Source organism: Microtus oregoni, unplaced genomic scaffold (assembly GCF_018167655.1).
Source record: "Microtus oregoni isolate MIOR12 unplaced genomic scaffold, Mior012 000035F_ref0000213, whole genome shotgun sequence".
Taxonomy (NCBI): domain Eukaryota; kingdom Metazoa; phylum Chordata; class Mammalia; order Rodentia; family Cricetidae; genus Microtus; species Microtus oregoni.
This window is the reverse complement of record NW_024543094.1, coordinates 2,844,326-2,867,586: the sequence shown is the minus strand read 5'-3', so window position 1 is coordinate 2,867,586 and position 23,261 is coordinate 2,844,326. Positions and strand designations below refer to the sequence as shown.

The window sequence follows — 23,261 nt, the reverse complement described above, 5'->3', positions numbered from 1 at the left end:
ATGTGAATTAACACAGAGACCCTCAACTGCACAATGCATGAAGAGTGAGAGACTTCGGAGCACTGAGTCCTTAATGGGTTGTCTTTATCACAGCCCTCCCCACAAGGCTCAGGGATCTGCGTGGAAGAGGAGAGGATAATTAGAGCCAGAGCTGGTGATGATTCCCCAAAAATGGTGTTTTCTAGGACTGATACACATGTAAACCTATGGAAAGTGTGGCCCCATGAATTTCTAAAGATGTTCTAGAAGGTTCATCTGTAGACGGTCCTTCACTTCCAGGCCCACCCCATTGTTTCTTAGGTGCCTGGTGGCCTGGTTTGAGTCACTCCAGGTTGCAAGGGCTTAGCTTACAGGGGTTATGTCACATGGATACATGCACCTTTTACTTCCTAGGTGGAGAGTCATAGTCTCATTGAAATGCGTGCAGATAATATCTAAAACAGCCATATGCAAACATTATGTCCTATCGTGGAGCCGGGAGGAAGGAGCCACGGAAATTATTTCCCCCCATTGACAGTAGAAATCACTGAAACATGTTACTATGATTCATGTTGCATGTGAGGAAAGCTCTGCTCGCTTACTATAAACTGCTTTTTACTGAAAAACCAAACTCTAGCTCTCCCAAAGAACAAATTCCCCACATTTCTAGTGTGAACTGTTTTCAGAATGCACAGCAAACATCTGGGGGAATTTCCAGTTTACAAACCTAAGCCCTAACAGGCGATCTGACTCCTCATGAGTACTCCGGTTGATCACATCCTACCTGCTGGGGCTACAACAATCAATTTAAAATTATGTAGATCATATTAGTGTTATGTGACCTTCCATGTTAGGTTGCTATCTTACAGGCCTTTATTATATTACTACAAACGTATACACACAGACACATAGTATGTTAGATTGCTCTCTTATAAGTCTTCATTATATTATTATACACACACATACACACAGACACCCACAGTATGTTAGGTTGGTATCTTTTAGGTCTTCATTATATTACTATATACATGCACCTACATACATGCACACACAGTATGCCCACTCAAAGCCTGCATGGTCTTCCATTTTGCTGGAAGTAGTCAGGAAAAGTAAAGAGGTCAGCTTGAAGTTTTTAAATCTTATTTAAATGACCAAAGTCTAGGCACCTCAGATTTGAGTTTTTATGTCTGTTGTAGTATGTACTAGGAGGCCGTTTGTTGGTTTCCAGCTGCTCAGTCCCAAAATAATCACACAGAAACTGTATTAATTAAATCACTGCTTGGCCCATTAGTTCTAACTTCTTAACGGCTAACCCTTACATCTCAATTTAACCCATTTCCACTAATTTGTGTATCGCCATGTGGCAGTGGCTTACTGGGTAAAGTTCCCAGCATCTCTCTCTGGCTGTGGCTCCAAGGCTTCTCTCTGACTCCGCCCTTCTTTTTCCCAGCATTCAGTTTAGTTTTCCCCACCTAGCTCTGTTCCCCTATAGCTCTGCTATAGGCCCAAAGCAGTTGCTTTGTTAACCAATGGTAATCACAGAATACAGAGAAAAATCCCACATCAGTAGTACATGCAGTCATTGCATAGAAGGAATGTTCTCCCATCTCAAGATTCTCTGGAAGTGGAAGGATTGTGGGACGAAAAACAGAGAAGACCTGCTTCAGGAAGCTGCTATGTGCCTTAGTACATGTCACTCGCCACTGCAGAAAGGACACAGTTGTGAACTTCGTATGCTCTCTGCAAGTCCTTGAACATCTCAGGAGTGACTCCTCATTCTTGAAAGGTAGCCAGCAGGCGGTAGGGATCTGACCTGGCTGCCTTGTCACGTGCTCGCTTTTGCGGTTTCATTCTGTGATCCTAAGCAAATGTCCATTGCATCATAACGAACTCAGGCTGAGTTCTCCACTTTTCCACCCTTCAGCCTAAGTAGAGACTTGGGTTGTGTGGGTCACTGTTTGCTGCTTTTGTTTGTGGGGAAGAGAGATTTGCCTTGAAAGAAGAGGTTGAATGGGAAGGAAACGCAGAGTGCAGCCCCTCCCCCGTGTGTAGAGGGAGGGAAGCCTTCTTCCTAGGTCTATTTGCTTTGCAAGGGTCTTCTATGATGCAGTCTTTTCCTGGGCACCCACTGAAGTCTCAGTGTACTCGGGCTTTAGAAAAGGCCATTGGCCAGTCTTTGTTTTCTTTGTTGAACTGTTTATTTTGCTTTCTTCCCATGAGGTTCCCTGGCCCTGCTCTGACAAGGCTTTTCTGCATGAATTACATTCCTCAGAGCCACAAGTCTCCTAGTTCTTCCAGTCCATTTGATTCTGGCTTGTGTGTTCAGTCTATAGCTTCCATCTGCCTGAGGTCTTTGCCAAGCAGAATACTTGCTAAATGACTCTGAAGACCTAAAGACATTTGTTAAAAGTCGTTAGTGAGAAGAGTCAAGATCCTTCAGGTTTGTAACCTGGCCATTCTGCAGCCATTAAAGTGAGTGAATGCTAAGCCGGTTGCTTTCCTTTGAGTGTGGAGAAGGCAACTGAAAGCAGATAGTGCAGTTTTGTCCCCTCATGACCAATTAGTAAGTGTCAGTTGTCCTGTTGGGGGTGGGGGTCATATCCATTCCATTTAACTGAAAGCCACATCTAAGCCATTTGTATTTCTGAATTTTAGACTTTTCCACTTGTAAATCCTGTCGTTATCATTTACAGAAGTCCATTGTCTTCTGTGCAGAAATAACAAAAAAAAAAACCAATATTCAGATATCTCAGCCATAGCTGTTTCCTTTGCTTCTGTGGTTTTTTATTTTTTTAAATTTTTGAAGTATAGCTTACAGCTGAAACAGAGAAAAATAACTCCCAAATTCAAAATTAAGCCCTTAAACTTCCACTAATAAATGCCAAGATTACTGATTTTTGAGTGTGTTTTACCTCACTGCAGGTGTCAGTGACATAGTTATACAGTTTGCAAAATTTAGCTTCCTTAAGAGCAAATTTCTGGGAGAGAAAAGATGCATCATATACATTAATACATATTATAGTTGTAGTGATTAAGATAATCATATATATCTAAGTTTCAAAGGATAAAGATTAATTTTCAGAAAAGTAATTGGGGAATGAGAACAAAAGTATTCCAAGTGATAGCAAGTGAGTGTTCATAGTGGAAGAGGGTTTCTAGGTCTGTGTAGTGAAATGTGATACTTTTCTTGATATATTTTTCTTTTTTCTATTTTAGTTTTTCTAAACAGTGTTTCTCTGTAGCTTTTGGGCCTTCCCTGGGACTAGTTCTTGTAGACCAGGCTAGCCTTGAACTCACAGAGATCTGCCTGTCTCTGCCTCCTGAGTACTGGGAATAAAAGCATGCACTACCACTGCCTGGCCTCTTGATTAAAATTGTTACTGGCAGATTAAAGCTAAAGTCCAGACAATTCAGCTTAAAAAATACATCTGTCTGCCTGACTGTCTATATGTGTGTCCATGCGTGCAGACGTGTGTGTGTGTGTGTGTGTGTCTGTTGCATGACAACTTGGAGTGGGCACTCCCCTTTCACCTTTCACCGTGCAGGTTCGGGGAATCAGACTTGGAGGGTCGCACTTGGCAGTAGGCAGCTTCACTAGCTGAGCCATCATCCCATTGGCCTTAGCTGGTTTCGTTTGTTTGTTTCAACCTGTGATTTTTGTTGGCTGAGTTATTGTTACTTGCGTGTGTGCAGGAATCTTGACTTCATTCAAGCATGTGAAGTGTTTAGTACCAAGCCAGGAGCCTGCATCTATCAGCCAGGCACCTAGAAATAGTTCGCTCTTTCCTGGAATTTCCAAGATGAAAGATATCGTCAGGAAAGGCTGAACAGACTGCAGAAACAGTACAGATGAATTTCTGCTCAGATGTTTCTTGAAGAGGCTTACAAAGTGTCCCAGGAGCTGCTTTTTTATTTCTTATTTTTTTAAAGACTCGATTTGAACTAGGCTCTCGGTATGTGAGCATGAAGAGTTCCCCAAATGACTGAGTATTCTCAGGGCACGGACTTTGGTGACCGAGAAAAATGACCCTGACTGCAGCTCTGTTGTTCAGTTGTTTTCAGCCAGCAGAGGTACTTCCTGCTTCCAGGAGCTGTGATGTTAGGTTCCCCCTTAGCTAAAACAGCTCCTGACGATATTTCCTGTGTATCCCAGGTAATGTTCCATGGGCCTCACTGAAGAATGTATTGCCTCCAAGAATAGGCCCTCTCTACCTGACACTGTGTTTGCTGCATTAGTTTGTGGTGATGTTGCTTTCCTGGCTTTCAACACAGAATTCCAGAAAATGCAAACATTAGCCCATGGATTCTGATTATCCTCTTTTGTTGGGGTATCACCGGGTATCCAGGGCTGACCTGGAACTCACTCTGAAGACCAGGCAGATCCACCTGTCTCTGTCTTCTGAGTGCTGGGGTTAAAGTGCTGTCATGCCAGGCCTGATTATCTCCTTCTGTTCTCCTGGTAACTGGGCCTGGGCCAGGTTTCATTCTCAGCTCTGCTACGAATTAAGTGAGTCTTTGAGCTTTTTCCTGACCTTTGTGTTCAGTTGCAAAAGCCCTGGAGAATGGACTGTTAGGGGAATGTCTATGTTGGTTCATTGTTTTTTTCCTTTTGTGCAGAATCGCTGAAAGGGATTCTAAAAACATGGCTCTACCCTGTGTGCACTCACAGGTCCTTTTATTTTATCCCAAGAGCCATAGGTGTCTGTCAGATTACTTAATCTCTCCAACTCTGCTCACCACCCATCCCATTCTCTCTCTAGGAATCAATGAAGGCCCCTCACACAATGTCTCACACAGCATAGAGATTTCGCAAATGGCAGTTTGCTCTATCCATGGCTAACCCCACCCTTGAACACCTCTGAAATTAGGTGTATTTTAGGGCCTGCAGTGGGTTTTGTCTTTGTGGGTGAAGTGGCACTCATGAGGCAGCTTCAGGTGTCTCTTAGCAAAATTATTTTGTTTTCATTTCCCCTTTTCATGCATGGACTATAGTGATCAAAGCTTTTAAAGTAAAAACTGTATCTGGGTAAGTCTTTCAGAGTTCTGATAACTAAAGCAAAATCTGAAAGCGAGATGAAAATATTTCTTTCTCAGAATCCTGCATCTTTAAAATTATATCACTTTAGAGTTGAAAATGTGTACTTGTTTTTCTTTAGCAAAAGAAAAAAGAAGAAAAGCTTCTTGTTCACCTTTTTTCCTGCTCAAATCTCAGCTACCGTTTCCTAAATTTCACAATAGTGAGCCTACTTTGAAAACTGCAAAGTTAAAATGTAGAGAGAATGTTTTCAGAATGCTTCTGCTGCCTACATCGTAGAAAATGAAAAACGAGGGGCTCCTCAGCCTGGCAGGGGATAAAGAGGAAAGCGTGTGTGCGCGCTGGCTGAGCCGTGTATTTGTGAAGATGCATAGCACACGCTCCTCGAGGGTAAGGCCTCATGATTAATGGTGTTTATTCTTGACAGAAGCCTCCTTTATTTATCTGCAATACAGTTTAGTGATTTTATCAGGCACCTGAATGAAAAATATTCAGTCATACCAATATTGCAGTGTAAATTGAGTAGAGTCACTTTTTATTATATCTTTCTGCCTTATCATCTGCACAGTAATTTTCTAGCAGAGGTTTGATATGGAAAAGCTGGATTTAGTCGTACTTGACACAAAGCCTCTTCAATTTCCTCTAAAAGTTCAGGCTTAGAAGTGTGTGTGTGTGTGTGTGTGTGTGTGTGTGTGTGTGTGTGTGTGTGTTATAAACACCTCTCTCCTATCCAAGCAGTTTGAGGGTTTGGAAGAATAAAGATAAAATGTACAAACCTGGACGGAAAAAAAAAACCCTGTTACTATAAAAATATGCAGTGGCTGGAAACTCACTGGTGAAGCTCCTCCGCTGTGTGAGCTTCTGGCCTTAGCGCAGGAGCTTTGTTGGGATGTATGGCCCCACTCTTCTCATCAATCACTATCAAGCCTCATCAGCATAAACCTGGGCTTCTCATTTCTCCTGGAAAAAGCATCAAAGCAGAGGAGAAGAGTGCCCCAGAGAGGACATCAGTAGCTGTGACGATGCAATACTGTTGCAGGAATGAAGAAAGGAAACAGACTCGTTTTCTGAAGAGCGATGATGGAGCCTCACTTTCCTGGCTCGGAATTCCACATACACCTGTCTTTGCTGTAAACATCTCTCTGTGTCTAAAAGCGTGCTCACCGTGAAGTCAGGATTAATTTCTTAGACTCTACCATTGTGGTTTTCATCATTGGTTCATACCTAGTACTGACTTTTAAGCAAAATAAATCCAAGATTATTGCTTTTGAGATTTTTAAAATATCTACTTGTCTGAAACTGGCCAACCATCTAGGTAAATGTACAACCGTTGTACATTATCTTTTTAATGCTTTTTAAAAATTCTTTGAAAATTTCATACAATATATTTTTCATCATATTCTTTCCCATCCTGCATTTCCTCCCTGAGCTTCCCTCCTCCCTACCCACCTAACTTTGTTCTCTCTCTTAAAACAAAAAAGAAATAAACCACTGAAAAGCTCAGAGTTCAACTTTCTGTTGGCCAACCGCTCCTACGCATGGAACATAGTGCCCTGGAGTGCGGTTGATATGCCCAGTGTCACTCTGCTGGAGAAAACCTACTTCCCCCATTCCAGAAGCTGGGCATTAATAGTTTTTTTGTTTGGGGGTGGACCTGGAGCCAACTTCCCTTCTTTTATGCTGGGATTCTGTCTGGTTTCAGCTTGTGCATGTCTATTGTTCTATTATTTTTGTAAATGTATTAAGACTTTAGAATGAAATTCCTCTCCTTTTTTTTATGCTTCTGATTCTTAGATTTTGTATTTTCACAGTGTTCTGTCTATCTTGAAGTTAGTATTCATATTTCATTATTAGTTTATCTTTTCTATGTTTGAATGTTGCAGCTCCTCCAACTTGTCTTCAGTCTCCAATATTCTGTCCTGTCTTTGGTCTGTTTCAGGGTTGAGGCATTCCACTTCATGGTTGAGGCATTCCACAGTGCCTTTTATTTTACTTAATGTGTTTTGTTTATATTTTTAAAATTTGGTGTTTTTTCTCAGTATTTATGCCTCTCTAGAGTTCATCTTTCATATCTTATACTATTTTCCTTACTTTCTCAGCTGTTTGTGGTCTGCTGGAATTCATTCAGAAATTTCATTTTATTTTTTGATTTCTTAGGACACACCTGCTTAGCCTTTGAGCACTTCAGGATTGAGTGTAGTTCACTGGAGGCCATTGCCTTGGGATTAGTAGTTCTGCAGAGCTGTTCTACTCAGTTTCTCATTCACTTGTGGAAAGATGGACATCAGGAGTTAGATGACTAATTGGGTATATTTATTCTTTAAAAGTTTATTCATTTGTTTATTTATTTTAAATCACCCAGAAGGCTTTAGAAGTGATGCTGGCTTTGTTCAGTAGGGATCAGGTGCTGCAGAGTTGATGTGTTATTTTGCTTTCGTCAGTGGTAGTTGGAACTCAACATTCCACCCCCTGTGTTGCTGTGATTAAGCCATTGTCTGCAAAGATAGTCACTATCAAAGGCAAGCTGGTAATAAGTAAGAGTCAAAAAGTTAGTCATCTTATTGGCACCAATAATTTTAGGAGGCAAAGGAGAACTAAAGTAGCAGTTGCACTAATATTATTTATCATGGATATTATGTGTGGAAATGAAAGTGGGAAGGCAGGGCCAACAGCACCAACAAAGAAACTTAGGGTTAGACTAATGATGCTGGTTTTAAATAAAAAAGTAGAGGAGAAAAATACATGGAAGAGGAAACGGTTTCAGGAAAGAAGTAGGTGAGGCAGCCTTCGTCAGAAGTTGACTGAAAAGAGAGGAGAAAAGAACGAGAATTAAATGAAGAATGCCATTCCTGGTTCTTGAGGAGGAGTAGCCACAGAGGCAATGCATACCTCACTAAGTGACCTGTGTTTTTCAGGGAGAGGAAGATGGAATAGAAAAGAGCATAGGTGAGTGTTTAGACTATAGAGGCTGACTTCCTGTGTTTGCATGACTCCCCCTCCTCAGTAGTTCTGCTCTGGTATCTGGACCTCCCTTTGGGACATCTGGGGATATCCAATATTCTAATCAGCTCATAGTGTAGCAGAAGTCACATAACCACAAGGCCAGCACTATCGGCTGGAGACCCGTGATGTGACCAGCATCTGAGATGGGGTCTTTTTGAGATGATGTCCTTCAGTTGTTCCAAGCTGAGTTCATCCCTGTTCCAAGCCATTCAGTCTACCATGCTTGCTATACTTCTTTACTCCAGAACCCAGGGATCTACTCTGTGCCCTCTGCCCCATGCCACTGGGGCCAGGTGACTGTGTTACCAACTCACCAGGGGTCTTTTTTGAAATGGTCCCAAAGCTGTTTCATTAATGAAGGCACAGCATATCCACCCCTTGCTGGATTTTCCTTTATCTTTACTCTTTATGATACCCATGCCTAGGGCTACGATACGGATTTCTTTAGGCTGTCGGTCATGAGTTGTGTCTTTTAGTTGGCTGGCTGAGCTCTTTTTCTAGTCCTCTGGATGCTAGACTCTGGATTTTCTCTCTTTCTACAAAAGTTCTGTATTTTATTCCTATTAAAGATAGATACATTCATATGTGATAGATATTTTCTCATTACCATGTTCACGTTATTCCTGGAAATTCTGGAAAACTCGAACTGTGGGTTGTTGGCCATCTTCCTCTCCTGTTCTGTCCATTTGAATATTATCTTTGATGTGGTTTTGGAAATTTATCAAATTTCAGAAAATAGTGTCTGTAGAATGAGGGGACAGTTGGGAGGAAAATTATTTAAAATTCTTGCTTATTTTGGAAGAAAAACAGTTCTAGGACTGGAGAGATGATTTAGTGGTTGGAGCACTGGCTGCTCTTCTAGCTCAATTCCCAGCACCCACCTGGTACCTCACAACCTCATCAGATCCAGGAGGTCTGACTCAGGCTTCTGGAAGCACTGGCACATTCTTGATGCTCAGACGCACATGATAGCAAAACGCCCATACACATAAAATAAAGTGAAATGTTTATTTAAAAAGTACTGTCTTTTAAAAATGAAAAGAAAGTTATTGAACTAAAATTAGACGATAACTGTGCCTCCTTCAGGAAACACACATTAAGTTTTTCTAAGGTTGGACGAAAGCACTCTGAAAGAGGTTAGATGTGGGTGCTACTAGAGAATGCCAAGGGGATTCAGCAACTGGGGGCTCAGTAACTGGGTTTACTGGCTTTAGAGCAGCTCAGGCCCTGCAGGAGCCAAGAGAAAATCATTACAAACAGGCTGTGGCAGTGAAGTGACCATCCTTCCCCAGGCTACTCTCAATAGCAAAACAGCCACAGATGCAGAGTTGCAGGGACCAATATTTACTAAACACTTACCATGTGACAAGTCCCAGGCTAATTGCTGTCTGTTTTCACTAGCTCTCTCCTTCTCTGTGCCTTCTGTTTCTGAGATTCAAAGCCATAAGGTAGATCCTTTCAGATATAAACAGACCATATGTTTTAAGTAACTTCTACTGAAGTATGTCCTTCAACTTGTCCCATCTTATTGTTGCTTGTAATCTCTTACTCTACCACACCCGCTTGGTTGCAGGCTTCCACTGGGGGTCTTGGAATGCATCCCCTGCAAGTAAGAAGGAAAGCCTGTGGTTTATTTCTTCGTAAAAATTAAAGTAAAATATTGCCTGCCTTATCCATTGAGGCCAAGTAGTAGTAGAGTAAAGCAAAGTTTGAAAACCTCCTTCATTCAGCAGAAAATCTTGAGCCCAACAAGACTTTCCCTTGGGTCTAAAGATATCTAGAAATGCACAGCCCAAGGGCAGTAGGGAATCGAGGCAGAGGAAGAGAGGCCACTCTGACCTTGTCTAGATTGGCCTCCTCATTGGGACTTAGATAACCCTATCTATGGAAGAAAAATCCATAGGCGAAGATTGGCTATTCAAAAAGAGGAACCTGTTAATTTTGGAAAGAAGGAAAGAAAAGGGCAGTGTCTGTACACTGTTGACACAGACTGCTGGGGAGGCTCCTCGGAGAGGGCTGAGTTGCCCCAGATCCCTTCCTCTCACAGCTCCAGGGCTGACTAGGAAAGGACTTTACAGTTAACAGCTTACTTGATGTTAATCACCTACTCGGAGGCCACTGTGTGTAACTGAAGTATGTCCCTGCAGACTTGGTCACGTATCTGGAACACAATAATCGGTTATTGTACTTCTTATATGCTTGTGTACATTTATTCAATATAAAGTGCATAATGTATTAAAATACATTTTGTTTGTTTACGTCAAGGCAGGGTCTCTCTTCGTAGCCCTGGCTGTCCTGGGACTCACTATTTTTAATAGATTGTCTTAGTGTCTTTTTTGTTGCTCTGATAAAATACCCTGGCTCACAGTTCCAGAGTATAGTATAGCCCGTCATGGCAGGATAAACCAATGAATGAAGCAGCTGTCTATTTAGCATCCAGGAAGGGGGGCCAGGTTTGTGTTTCTAACGCTTTATATGCTTTTTCTTTACATTTTTAGCTACTTTATTACTTTTTGTGTGTACACATATAAATGCAAGCATATGTCCTGGTGTATATTTGGAGGTGAAAGGATAAATGGTGTCGTTCACCGTGGATGGGTCTTCCTCCTCAATTAAGACAATTCCCTGTAGGCATGCTCAGAGCCTGCCCTGGATGGTTCTATATTCTGTCAGTCTAGTTGACAATTAACACTAGCCAGTACATTAGCTATATTGCTGATAACTCAACACTTTTTTTAAGAGAGAAAAGTTCTAGTTTACTACATATTTCAAAAATGGGAACTTTTGTATAGGGTATTCATACTTTGTTTGACAGACTTCTTAACATTATAATTTTGAATGTAATGTACATCTATGGTAATATTTAAAACTTGTTATTTAGAGATCATTTTGTTACCTATCATCTAAATGAGGTCTTCTGGCTGTCCCCAGCTTTTCCTTTCTTGCCCTTGTTTCTAAAGTGTTAGGGGCCAGGCAAGATGGCTAAGCTAGTAAAGGTGCATGCCACCCAGCTTGAATCTAAAGTTCAATTTGCAGTCCCAGAACCTGTGTAGTGGGAGGAGAGAACCAACTCCTCCAGGTTCTCCTCTGACCTCCAAATGTGCACCGTGATGTATATTTACATGTACATGTATGTACACACACAAAATGATAGAGTATATAATTACGTATAAAATTAAGTCTAAAGGATTAGATTTATTCAATTTGTTGTTATTTTTCTTAAATGGTTAACTAGGCACGAAGACCTATGAGATCTCCATTATCTCCCAAGGACTTAATTGAACCAGTACTGTGTTCTCTAAAAGTCTTTTTACAAAAAAAAAAAAAAAAAAAAAAAGCACTGGACATCATAAATTGAGTGGACTTTTATTTTATTTTTGAATCTTAGAATCTGTTAATGGAGATAATTGCAGTGACATTTTCATCAGATTGATCTAAGCAGTCATCTCTGGTCTGAATAAAGTCCATTTTCACTGTATGCTATCACACTGGTCCTGTAATGTGGTACATAGATAGAAGGACGTCTGTCAGTGTGTGTGATGTTTCTGGTTTCTCCATTCACAAGAAATGCCTCCCATTCACCTTAGGAATGGTTTCCCCACTCCCAGAGTTCATATATGCTGTCTTCTGTTGTCTGCTTGGCAGTTAAACCATTTACTTAAGGAGTCTATCTTTATTCAATAACAGAAAATATTATATTATTCATTCTACTTTTAAAATAATCAAACTTTTTCTAGGCAGTGGTGGCACATGCCTTTAATCCAGAGGCAGAGGCAGGCTGATATTTGTGAGTTCAAGTCTAGCCTGGTCTACAGAAAAAGTTTCAGGACAGCCAGGGCTACGCAGAGAAACCCTGTCTTAAGGGGGAAAAATTACATATCTGTACTTTTTTTTCTAAATTTAATTGATTAGGACTACTATGAGAATTGTCAGTATGTAAACTTAGCTGTTGTGGTTACCTATCTGTCCTGTCTGTCTTGAATCCTGGTTAATGGTCCATGCTTCATGATCAGTACATCCTTGATGCTTTCTGTTAATGTTTTTGTGCTCTGCTTCCTATCCCTGATGACAAACCATTCAAATATATGAGCCTATAGGGGCCATGCTTATTCAAACCACCACATAGGGTCTGAAGTGGAAGTCCATCCCAGACAGAATACACAAAGAAATAGAGCAGTATAGAAGGTGGACCTACAGCCTCTGCAGTGCTTGGAAGCTAAGTTGTCATTTGGACATTGTTTATTGGCTTTATAATAAAAGGTTTTGCTAGCCATTTTCAGAAATCATTGGTATCGAGTTGGCACGTGTGTCTTCTACCTCTCACGGCAGCAGGGAGGAAGCTGCTGGTGTCCCAGTTCACCTGGCCTGGGCCATGGGTCAGGAAGCTGATGTGCGTAGGAGGGAGTTTCAGCCCACATTCGGGTCATTGCATCAAAGACCCTGCATTTTATTAGTGAGTTCATGATCTTAGCCACCTCATGTACTCTCTGACTTTTTACTAAGAAAATCCTGGGAAATCTAAGGAGGTTCTTCAGGGATGAGGACAAACGAGCTCTTATTCAATTTGGTGCTGTGGAGACTATAAATAGGTGCTTATAGCAGCTGTAATCATAATTGCCAAAGTTTGTAACTGTCCATGATCCCTTCAGTAGTGCTATGGATAAGTAAACTATGGTTTATCTTATTAATAGAATGGGGTTTTAAAGACAAACAGGATTACGACACTTCCAAGAAGATGGATAGAATGGAAAAACAAGCAAGACCCAGAAAGAAGTATTTATTTTCTGTCATGTGGAATCTAGATTTGAAAGAAAAAGAAAGGAAAGAAAGGAAGGAAGGAAGGAAGGAAGGAAGGAAGGTAGGTGTTGAACTATCCGTGATGGTATGAGGAGGTAGGATGAAAGAGGATTATAACACATGGATATTAGTAAAGCTCATTTATATACCTCTATAAACATCATAATGAAATCCATTACTCCACAGAGTGAACACACACTGTAGGGAGGGAAGAAGGCTTTCATCAATGAAAGGACATTTGAGAAACCATTGTTTATCACTAAAGGAAACACCATGTTCTCTAGAGAGTATTGAAAATGGCAAGACCCTACTAGTATGTGGTTTGGGAATACCAGAAGTCTGTACTGCAGTTTGATTTTGTTGTGAATATGAATTTGCTCTGAGAAAGAGTCTCAGTCTCTGTCTGTCTGTCTGTCTGTCTCCCCACACCCAGTGCTTGACTAGGCTGACTTTGAACTCAGAGATCACTCCCTTCAGAAGTTCTGAGATTAAAGGATTAAAGTTGTAGACCACCATACCTGGCTAGAATGGTTTTAAAAACGAAAACTCCCAGAATTTCAAGATTTGAAATTATGTTAACATTCCGTATGTGCTAGTCCTAATATGTATGCCTATTTGTATGTTGTATGTTATGATTTTATACGTTGAGACATATAGATGCCCATGTCAGGCACAGGCCACTTACATTGACCACGAGATTGATCCCCCACCCCCAGACAGCAAAGCACAATGAGAATGGAAGCTGCCTATGTCATAGAGCTTGCAGCTGCCAGCCACTGAGCTGCCTGCCCATGCCTTCCCTCTGCTGACTGACTGGTGCCTGTCTGCAGGATTCCTGATGAGCGCTCCCTGAGTCACCATTGTGAAGCACTTTCCTGTTCATGCAGGAGAAGCAGAGAGCTTGGATTTACCTGATGGCTTGTTTCCCGAGGGCAGTTTTGCACTCTCCTCAGAAGCCTGTCCCAGACACCTTGTTTGTAAACAGTGATCGTATCTCCGAGTGCATCTGTCTAGAAGGGACCCACTTGGCAGCTGGTTAAAGTCTACTAGCTTTATTTACGAGTCTTGGAGTACCCTTTCTGCTGTTACTTCTCACTAGGATATAAATGGCCTTAAGACCAGCTCCCTTGCCAGGAATGAGGTGGCTAGGTCTAGAGTCCTCCTGGGAATCTCCTGCCTGTAGTTGTTTTTTCAGTCTTCCTGTGACAAAAGCTCAGGAAGAGTACCTGTCAGCCCTTTACAGGAAGCCATGAAGACAGCAACCTTGGAGATGCCACATCCTCGCCTTCCCCTGGGATGAGTGGCCGCTCCAACCCTCCCTCCATGGTTTCCATATATTTCTGAATATGTATTTGTCTTCGTGGGGTGTGATTCTCCTTAGTGGAATTGGGGCTGATGAGGATAGAATATTAGAAACAGAATAGGTTCTAATCTTTGTCGAAATTCAAAGCAAAGAAAAATAAGAACAAAATAGCCCGCCAAGAAGCGTGACATGCTTCACCAGCTTGTCTTTTGTATTGTTCAGTCTGCTGGGGATCACCACCGTGTTTCCAGGAGGTGTCTAGTTAAGGACTTCGTGAAGTGGATACTGTTTGCGTTTCTGCTGGCATCTTTGCAAAACAACCACTGAGAGGTCTATGTTTTATAAGGATTATTTTTGAGTCAAATTGGAAGGATTGGCCATTCTTTCTGGTAGAAATGAGTGCGAACTTGTCTAGCATATAGCATGTTTGGTAGAATGTGAACTTCCTGTGTAGTATGCAGCATGTCTGAATGGAGCTTGGTTTAAGCAGTGACAGAGGCCTCGTGGCGGTTAGAGCCTGGCTTTCCAGAGACATGAATCAAATTCCTCATGTAGTAGAGAGCTGAGAGAGACTGACAGCTTCTGCCGGTTTGTTTATTTTTGTCAGGTGAAATAAAGGCCTTTAATTCTTCAAATTGATACATAAATCAAGTTGCATAGCATGCAGTAACTGTCCATGTATGCATGTTATATTCAAGCTGTTATAACTGTGTAGTGTTCCACATGACTAAGACAGTCCCATTCTCAGGAACTGTTAGAGACTTCTTACCCTTTGTGTGTAAATGTTGGAAACTGGGTCTGATTGGGCTTCACCAGAAGTAGCATTTGAGTAACACAAGCAAATGAGAGACTCCCTGTACTCCCAATACCGTAGTTCACCTTGGTTTCCAGGAAAACAATATTGGATCTTGGCTTCACATGCCCAGTACACTTGCTGGAGCTGTTTTCATCATGATCCTTTTCTGATAGGATGTCAGGGCCAGGGGCCCAATGCCTTCTCAGGGGTGGGGATGGGAATGGCATCTTGCTTTTTTTTTTCTCTACTCTTAAACCTGTGCTCTCAGTGGCTCTGTCTCTATCAGAAACTGTTGTTCTGATTATGGCCTATGCAGACAGGGAAGCAGGGAATACACGAGTTTAACCCGTCTTACCCAGTTCCCTGGATCATCCACAGGAGGAACAGTCTATTCGGGAAGGAGCACAGGGGCACAGGGCTCTCCAGACTTAACATTCTAGACATGGCTGTCCCTGGGGTTGCCAGGCGTGGCTGAATGTCTGTGTATGGTAAGGATGAAGTTACAGACAGGGACTCTCTGAGATCAGGTACATAGAGAGCATTGTAGACTTTGCACTTCAAAGACCCAACCGTTTTCTGTTACTGCCTTGCTTACCAGGGCCTGAGCTTGATGAGACCCTGATTTCTCTAGGTTTCTAAGCCCAGAGACGCTCAGTGGGTTCCTTGTTAAACGTTATTAGTAAGGATCCACATAAAAATGAGTGGCAGCAGAATCCTGAGTACTGCCTGTCTCGTGGAGTAGAGAAGTTGCCTTTAAATAGTGGGGCTCGGTCTTCATTAGCAACAAGCTCTGGGGGCATTGCGCAGTGTAGACTGGCTCGGTGTCACCTTCAGCTTGCCTTGCGTCTTCCCTCTTAGGGGCAGCTTTGCCATCTAGAGCCTCGAACCAGATCAATTCTGTTGTGTTTAATAAGAAAATGTTATAAAGTGAGAAATAAGTTTTATATGGTACCATGAATATTTGGAAAATGAAGTCATAGTCCAGGGGCTGTTAAAAGGATTTTCGTCTGAGAGAGGCTAATGGCTGGCTCTGTGTGTGTGTGTGTGTGTGTGTGTGTGTGTGTGTGTGTGTGTATGTGTGTGTTACACTAAGGATCAAACCCAGGGCCCTGTACATGGTGAACAGGTGTTCTATCACTGAGCTCAAATGTTATCCATTTTTTTGAGACAGAGTCTCTTAGGCTAGCCTTGAGCTACTAACTGTACTATAGATCTTGAACTTAGGATCCTACTGCCTTGGTCTCCTGAGTTCTGGTATTACAGTTGCCTACTAACTCACCTGGCTATGGTCTGTCTTTCTTTCTTTTTTTTTTCTTTCTTTCTTTCTTTCTTTCTTTCTTTCTCTGTCTTTTTTCTTTAAAACGTATCTTCAGAGTACTGTAAAATGACTCAGAAGTCAGTTTTCTTTCTCAGTTAATTTCATAGTATTCTTTTACCTGGATTACGCCATCCTAATATAAAGGTAAGAATGCTAAAAACTGGTTTATACCCGTCAAGTTTTCCCAGAGTGTGCAGAACATATGTATGTTCCTTTATATATGAGGATGCTTATCTCATGTGCATATCTCTTCTCTGTTTCCAGGCCTTCTGCCTTATCTAGTAGCCCGACGTATCCAGACCTGCCCTTCATTAGGATCTCCCCACACCGTAACCCCACTGCAGCTTCAGAGTCCCCCTTCAGCCCACCACACCCCTACATCAACCCGTATATGGACTACATCCGCTCCTTGCACAGCAGCCCGTCCCTCTCCATGATCTCAGCTGCCCGAGGGCTGAGCCCTACAGATGGTAAGTCTCAGACAATTCTTCCATAGATTCCCCCGACATCCTCGCATGTCCCCTGTGGCACTGTGTAGAGCAGAGCCAATATATGGTAAGGTTTTCCACATGACAGGCAGTGGAACAAAATTAAGTTTACCTCGTGCACGCAGTGCTGCTTCTGTGGGTGGCAGTGTTCATATTTTCATGTAAGGATAGCAGTTTACAGAGGAATTAAGTAACTTGGGACTGAAGGTAAGGTCTTACTCCCTTCCTTGCTGTTACACGCTTCTCTAATGCACTCCACATGATGAGACAAGCCCCTCAGGTAGCCCATGCTTGTATGAATTCTTTGAGTGCTTTGCCCATCTTCTAATGAATGCTCTTGTGTTCTGTATGTTGGAAAGACGCGTTTATTTAGACTTGTCTCTGAGCAAGAGCTTGACAAACTCTACTGTGCATTCATCATCTGGGGATCCTGATAAAACTGATAGATCATAGGGCAGGGACAATGTGGAGTGGGAGACCTGAGTCCAAGTGATTTTAGTGCTGTTGTAAGTAGCAAGAGCTGCGGGGTGGAGGGCAATATTATGCGTGCCTTCAGTCCTTGAGCTTGTCAAGTAAAACTAAACAATGGGCAAAGAGAAAGAGTTAGACTTTATTCCTGATGCTCATTTTAGACTTAAAGTGTAGGTTTCATTCTTTGTTAATAACTTTTCACATCGTTTTGTAAAATTGGAGTTGGTTATTCATATCTTCCTGTCATGTTATAACCTATTCCTTAAGACTTGGGGAAAATATTTATTGTATCTTCTATGTGTATATGAGCCTTTGCCTAAAATTGCTCAGCCCTGCCTTAAGACACAGAATTGCATAAGCCTTAGTAACTGCTGATGGTGAATATGCATTTTTCACTGCAGAATATAAGTCACTGCTGGTGGTTGCAGAGCGAAGAGATACCATGCAATAAATTTCACTAAACTGTTTGCTGTGGCTTCCTTGCCTCTAATTCTAACACTGAAACCATATTATGAGGCTGTTTGTGCCCAGTGGCAATGTGTATGAAGTGTCTGAGGAATCATCCCTTCTCGTGTATTTCTAGGAATATCCACCTTCTAGAAACTATTAGCACCCCATATGTCTTCTTTGTAAGAATTCAGTGTAGTGAATATTTTTAAGGTACCCAAGGGATTTATTTTCTCTTCTGAGCAATATTCACATTTTAAAAACCTGCAAAAAATGAAACATGGTTAATGACTTTGCTTGAAATTTGATTTTGTAATGAAAGAACAGAAGGTGGTAGAAATAACCATAGGAGAACAGATGAAGAGAGTGGGGAAGAAGCTCAGGGTGCAGGTGGCTTATAGAAATTTGATTGACTGAGGATATGGTATTGTTACTTTTTGGAAATCATGCTTATTGTCTGCATTTAATGAGTATAACTAAAATACCCATTGACTTATTAGTGGGTCTGCCTTCCCATTCCTGCCTCTCAGTGCTCCGTTAGTAACTGTCTTAGTAACTTTTCTGTTGGTATGAAGAGTACAATGTCCAAGGTAACTTACAGAAGAATTCATTGGGGCTTGCAGTTCCATAGAGATAGAGTCTATGACCATCATGGAAGCAGGCAGGCAGGCATGATAATGGAACAGTAGCTGAGGGCTTTGTTATCCTCAAGTAGGAGGCGCAGAAAGAGTCATTAGCAATAGTGTGAACTTTGGAACCTCAACTTCCATCCCCAATGACACATGTCCTCCAGTAAGGTCAATCCTTCCCAAATAGTTCCACTAACTGGTGACCAAGCATTCAAACATGCATGCTATGGGGAGGTCATTCACACTCAAACCACCACAATACACAACCAAATAATTTCACTGGTATTTTTCTTTTGTTGTCTGGTACTTTAAAGATACCCATTTTTTTGCTATGTATTATGCATAAAAAATGTATTGTCTCTGGATACAAATTCAAAGTACCCATTGCCAGGATTTCTCTGCCTATGACTAGTCATTGTCAACCTCCACTGCTCAAATGCTATGCCCTAGGCACTTTACAGACATTACTTTACTTTGGCTCCCAGATTCCTCGTGGAGTCTCTGTGCATCCAGGTTTCTGAAAATCTTGAGGCCACCCTCAGAACTGCTATCTTGCTGCTTTTGGACGTAAATTGGCAGGTGGAAACCAATTATTATCCTACTCATGTAAGACTGCCTCTCGCCAGTAAATTGTTCCAGATTGATAGGTACATTTTCCTTTTGATTTTGTAGTGGGTGAAAAAGAGGAAAAGGGGAGCTTTTAAATTCTGGAACCTGAAATTGCAGCTTATTCAGTTGTGTGTCGTTAATGCTCTGCTGCCCTCTTTTCTTTCTGGTAAACCCTGACTTCTCATGTTAGTGAGTGTTAACTCAGACACTCCTGTCAGGAGCCTAGGGAAGTATTTTGAGTATGTCTGGAAAGAGATCACAGTTGTCTGAGTTGTCTACTGTTGTAAGAAGTATGAACATACAGTAATTGTCTATAGGCAGCTCGTTTCTCTGCAGGAGGAGGAGTCAGTCATGACCATCTGCAGACAGCCATCATTCTGGTACCAGCACTGGTACAAGGTTGTGTATTTTGGACTCTCCATAAATTACTTTGTCTAATTAACATCATTGCTTTCTTAGTATATCTGTGTCTGCTCTGTGATCCCAAAATGACAAAATTGCATGAATGACATATTTCTCAGACTATGTCCCATCTCGAAAGATACATGACTACATATATATTTTAAATTTTAATCATTTTGAATTCATGTTAATTTCTTTAAACAAAGAACAAAACTTTTCTAATGTATTTGACCTTTTTAAATTCCTTTTTTTTTTTTACTTTCAAATAAAAACATACACCAGTGAATGCAGCCATAGAAGAGCTTTATTGCACAGAGCCATAAAAGAGTTGTGTTTGAAGGATAAATGGCAAGTGGACTTGGGATGCTCCAAAAGAGAAAACTGGCTACTTTTCCTTCTTGTAACCATCACCACACTGTTTCATCTTGTAGCACCTCATGCTGGAGTCAGCCCTGCGGAATACTATCACCAGATGGCCCTGCTGACAGGCCAGCGCAGCCCCTATGCGGACATCCTCCCCTCGGCTGCTACCGCCGGTGCAGGGGCCATCCACATGGAGTACCTTCATGCCATGGATAGTAAGTGAGGACGCTGGGTGATGGGGTCCTGGGAGGGTAACAGATGCTAACTAGGCAATGGAGAGAAGGCTGCAAAGGTTCGGTGATGGGTTACGTTTTCAGTTCCACAGATGGAGCCAGCCTGAGATGACCTGTTGCCTCTCAGTGAACTAAGAGATGCATAAAATTGTAGTTTGGGAGCTATACTAGAAATGTAACTGATCAGCAAATTATGCCACTCAGTTTCTTGTGATATGAAAATAAAGGAGCAGATTTGCTCCCTGGATGGAGCCTGCATGGTCACCCTATGGTATTGTGGAATTTTTTTTTTCTTTAGAAATTGAGCATTAAAAAAAAACGAACCAAAAAACGAAAACTGTAAGACATAATTTATTACCATTCTCATATCCTTATATTTTAAAACAGTGTTTCATGAAGACCCTTTGCAGCTGCTAAAAAGATCATAATAGTTACACAAAGAGGGGAAAAAAATCCAGAAACATTTCCAAATTCTAGTACATGGCAATGAAGGAAACAAAGATCACGTGATGCGCATGTCACTTGAGGGGTGCCCAGAGGCACATTAGGATTCCTTTGGGTCACAAGGGGCCTATAATAGCCTTTTAGATGCCCCAGAGCTCTCATCTCTGACGAGGACATGTTCAGTGAATATCCTTTTGCAGGGTCTTGAAGAGTGAGGCTAAAACCCAGCTGCAGGGAAGTATGGTTTTTCTAACAGTGATGCTTAACCCTTGTGTTTCCAGCTAGAATCTACCGGGAGTCACCCTGGTCACGGATGTGCTTTGGGCCTCTAAGCCCCAGATTTTGGAAAGAAAGAGGATGATTGGTCCACACGGAAATAAAAATTGACAGTCTGGGTCCGCTAATCACCCAGGACCACATTGGTGTACCCCAAAGGAGTGTGGCCTGGTCCTGGCCTCTATTGCACAGCTTGTTACCACACACAAAGTAAAAGAACTGAGTTGCACTCTCTGTGGGTTTTTGTTGTTAGGCTCAGTAGCATAAAGAGCTTAAGTTTCAGATTCATCATAACCACATTTCAATTAGCAATTGTTGAGGGGGAAACAGTTCACCATTATTATGCAAATTAGTTATTTGAAAATTTGCAAATAAAGAATTAAAATAAGAGAGACTCCTTGGAAGGTCAGCCTGTGTTACTTTCCCTATTTGATAAGAATATGTTTAGTCAGGCAGTGGCGGGTTTTTTTTTATTCAAATAAAGGATGAAGCTACCCTTTTACTTTGTAAAAACTAATTAAAGGAATTTTAATTTGCCAGAGTATATGGTAAATTGACTGTCATTAAGTAGGAATTTAGATGTCCTATCATTCATCACATGAAAAGAAAGCTCCTCTTTCTTTGTCAGAAATTTTTATTAGAATGGAGAAACAAAACAATTAACAGAAACGAGGTTGAAACTCCCTGTGCTGGAGTGGTGTGAAGACTGCTTGGGCTTACAGCTCAGTGACCGAGTATTTGCCTGGCTAATACAAGGCTTTGGGTTCAGTTCCTACCTCTGCACAATATAAACAGGACTCTGGTTTCAATGGCAAAAGTACATGCTGTGACTTGTGAGGGGTGACTTTGTGACTTGGTAGCTAGAGTATTTAGTGTAACACATTAGTCTAAGCAGGTATATCCATAGCTCTAATAGTTCCAGAGGTTGAGGGACCTTGAGCCTGTACTTCCTGTAAGGAGCATCCTAGGGAAGAAGGGAGGGCAAGAGCCACTCAAGTCAATTCTATACATCTGAGCAGAAAGCGACTTAAACCAGTGACATTCTGAGAGAGGGAGGCAGTAAGAACATTTTCCAGCCAGACCTTTTGTGACCTGGGAGTTTGGTGGAAAGATTTTGCCAGGATGTATGGTGGATATAAGGCTTATGTTTCATAGTATCAGATCACATTATCTATCTCCTGCATCACTGCTAGTTAGAGAGGCTCTATTTAGAAGGCTGGGGTCAACCCCGAGCATCCCTACAAAATCAGAGATTGTGGCAAGGATGAAGAACGTCTGTCTTATCTTGTTTCCTCTAACTCCAAGTCCAACAAAATAATTTCATTAAGGATTCTGTGAAAACTGACAGTGAATTTGGTCTGTCATTCAAGTTGTCTGGAAATGACAGATATTTCTCCATTAAACACTTATATGATGAAATTCACATATTGTAGTGAGTAAAAATCAGATAGTTCTACTCAAGGCAGAGGGCATGATTAAAGGTGCTTCTTAGCTGCTAGTTGTGTACACAGAGCTGGGGTTCCTGTTCTGTACTTACATGACTGAACCCATTTTAAATGTGACTGAAAGAAACAATTGAGACGGCCCTATGCTTGTCATTCGGAGCAGAGGAACAACGTTACATATGGATGTTACTACCATCTTGTGTCTGGCTTTGAGATTAACTGTATAAAACCTTCAAAGTCATCTATTCGGTTTCATTAAATTATCTCAGAGCGTGGTGGATTATTATCTTGTATATGGTCCATCTCTGAGGTCTGTTGTCGTGATGCAAACTTTTAATTCTAGTACTTGGGAGACAGGATTAGATAGGGGGATTGTCAGTTCAAGGCTGGTGGGAACCCCCTCAACTCACACATAGGCACATGCACGCACACATAAACACATACACACACATTGTGTGTGGAGGGCAGGGAGAGACAGATTATTCCATGTCTGTTGAAGAAAATATTCCCATTGAATTTTCTAGAGATCAGTTGGCTTGTTGTTTTTTTTTTCCTCTAAAGATTTGTCTACTGCTTTAATTTTCTGAGCAAGACCAAATTGCCACAGTCCTGTAAAGAGTCATACCTATGCTGTGAAACATAAAATTTTATTTTTGTATTTAAAATTATTTAAGTTGATGTGCTTCCCATCTTGCAGGATTATCTCTTGCCCTCTCATTAAGTCTAGTTTTATGACTCTGACTTGTAAATTGATCTTCCAAAAGCAAGAATGGACCAATGGGCAGCATTCTCTACTATATATACCCTAAGACTCAGATCTTGACATCTAACAAATTTGAGGGCAAATCATACTTAATTGTAACCCCTCAGTTAAAAGTCACTATATTAAGTGGGCATGGGTTTAAATTGGATTGTTAACCTTCAGATTAAGAGGCCATCAGAGGACTTTTCTTGAAGTCTAAAACTCTTAGTTCTTTAATGGAGAAAAAAGGTCTGTATCAGTATCCTTAGGGATATCAAGCCTCGCTGACATGTGTGCGCAGTTTATGCCTCCCACCTTGGAAAGGTGATGAAGCACCATCATCAACCTCATGGACCATCTCTGCTTAGATGAGAAGGCTTTTAGGATAGGAATCTTCATTTTGACACCACTGAGTCCATGGCTCTATGTGATGGGACTGCTCTGTGCACTCGAGGGGTTTGACAGTATTCTGGCCTCTTCC

At 41.5% G+C, this 23,261-nt stretch overlaps 1 protein-coding gene across 1 annotated transcript in view; it reads left to right on the top strand.

The window, feature by feature from the left end:
- The window catches only part of Gli3 (GLI family zinc finger 3), a 270,292-nt gene that overhangs the window by 164,304 nt on the left and 82,727 nt on the right, over positions 1-23,261 (top strand). The window contains exons 5-6 of the mRNA XM_041630870.1: positions 16,496-16,701; positions 19,709-19,855. Of these exons, the coding sequence (XP_041486804.1) occupies positions 16,496-16,701; positions 19,709-19,855 (353 nt within the window). The remainder of the gene's footprint in view (positions 1-16,495; positions 16,702-19,708; positions 19,856-23,261) is intronic.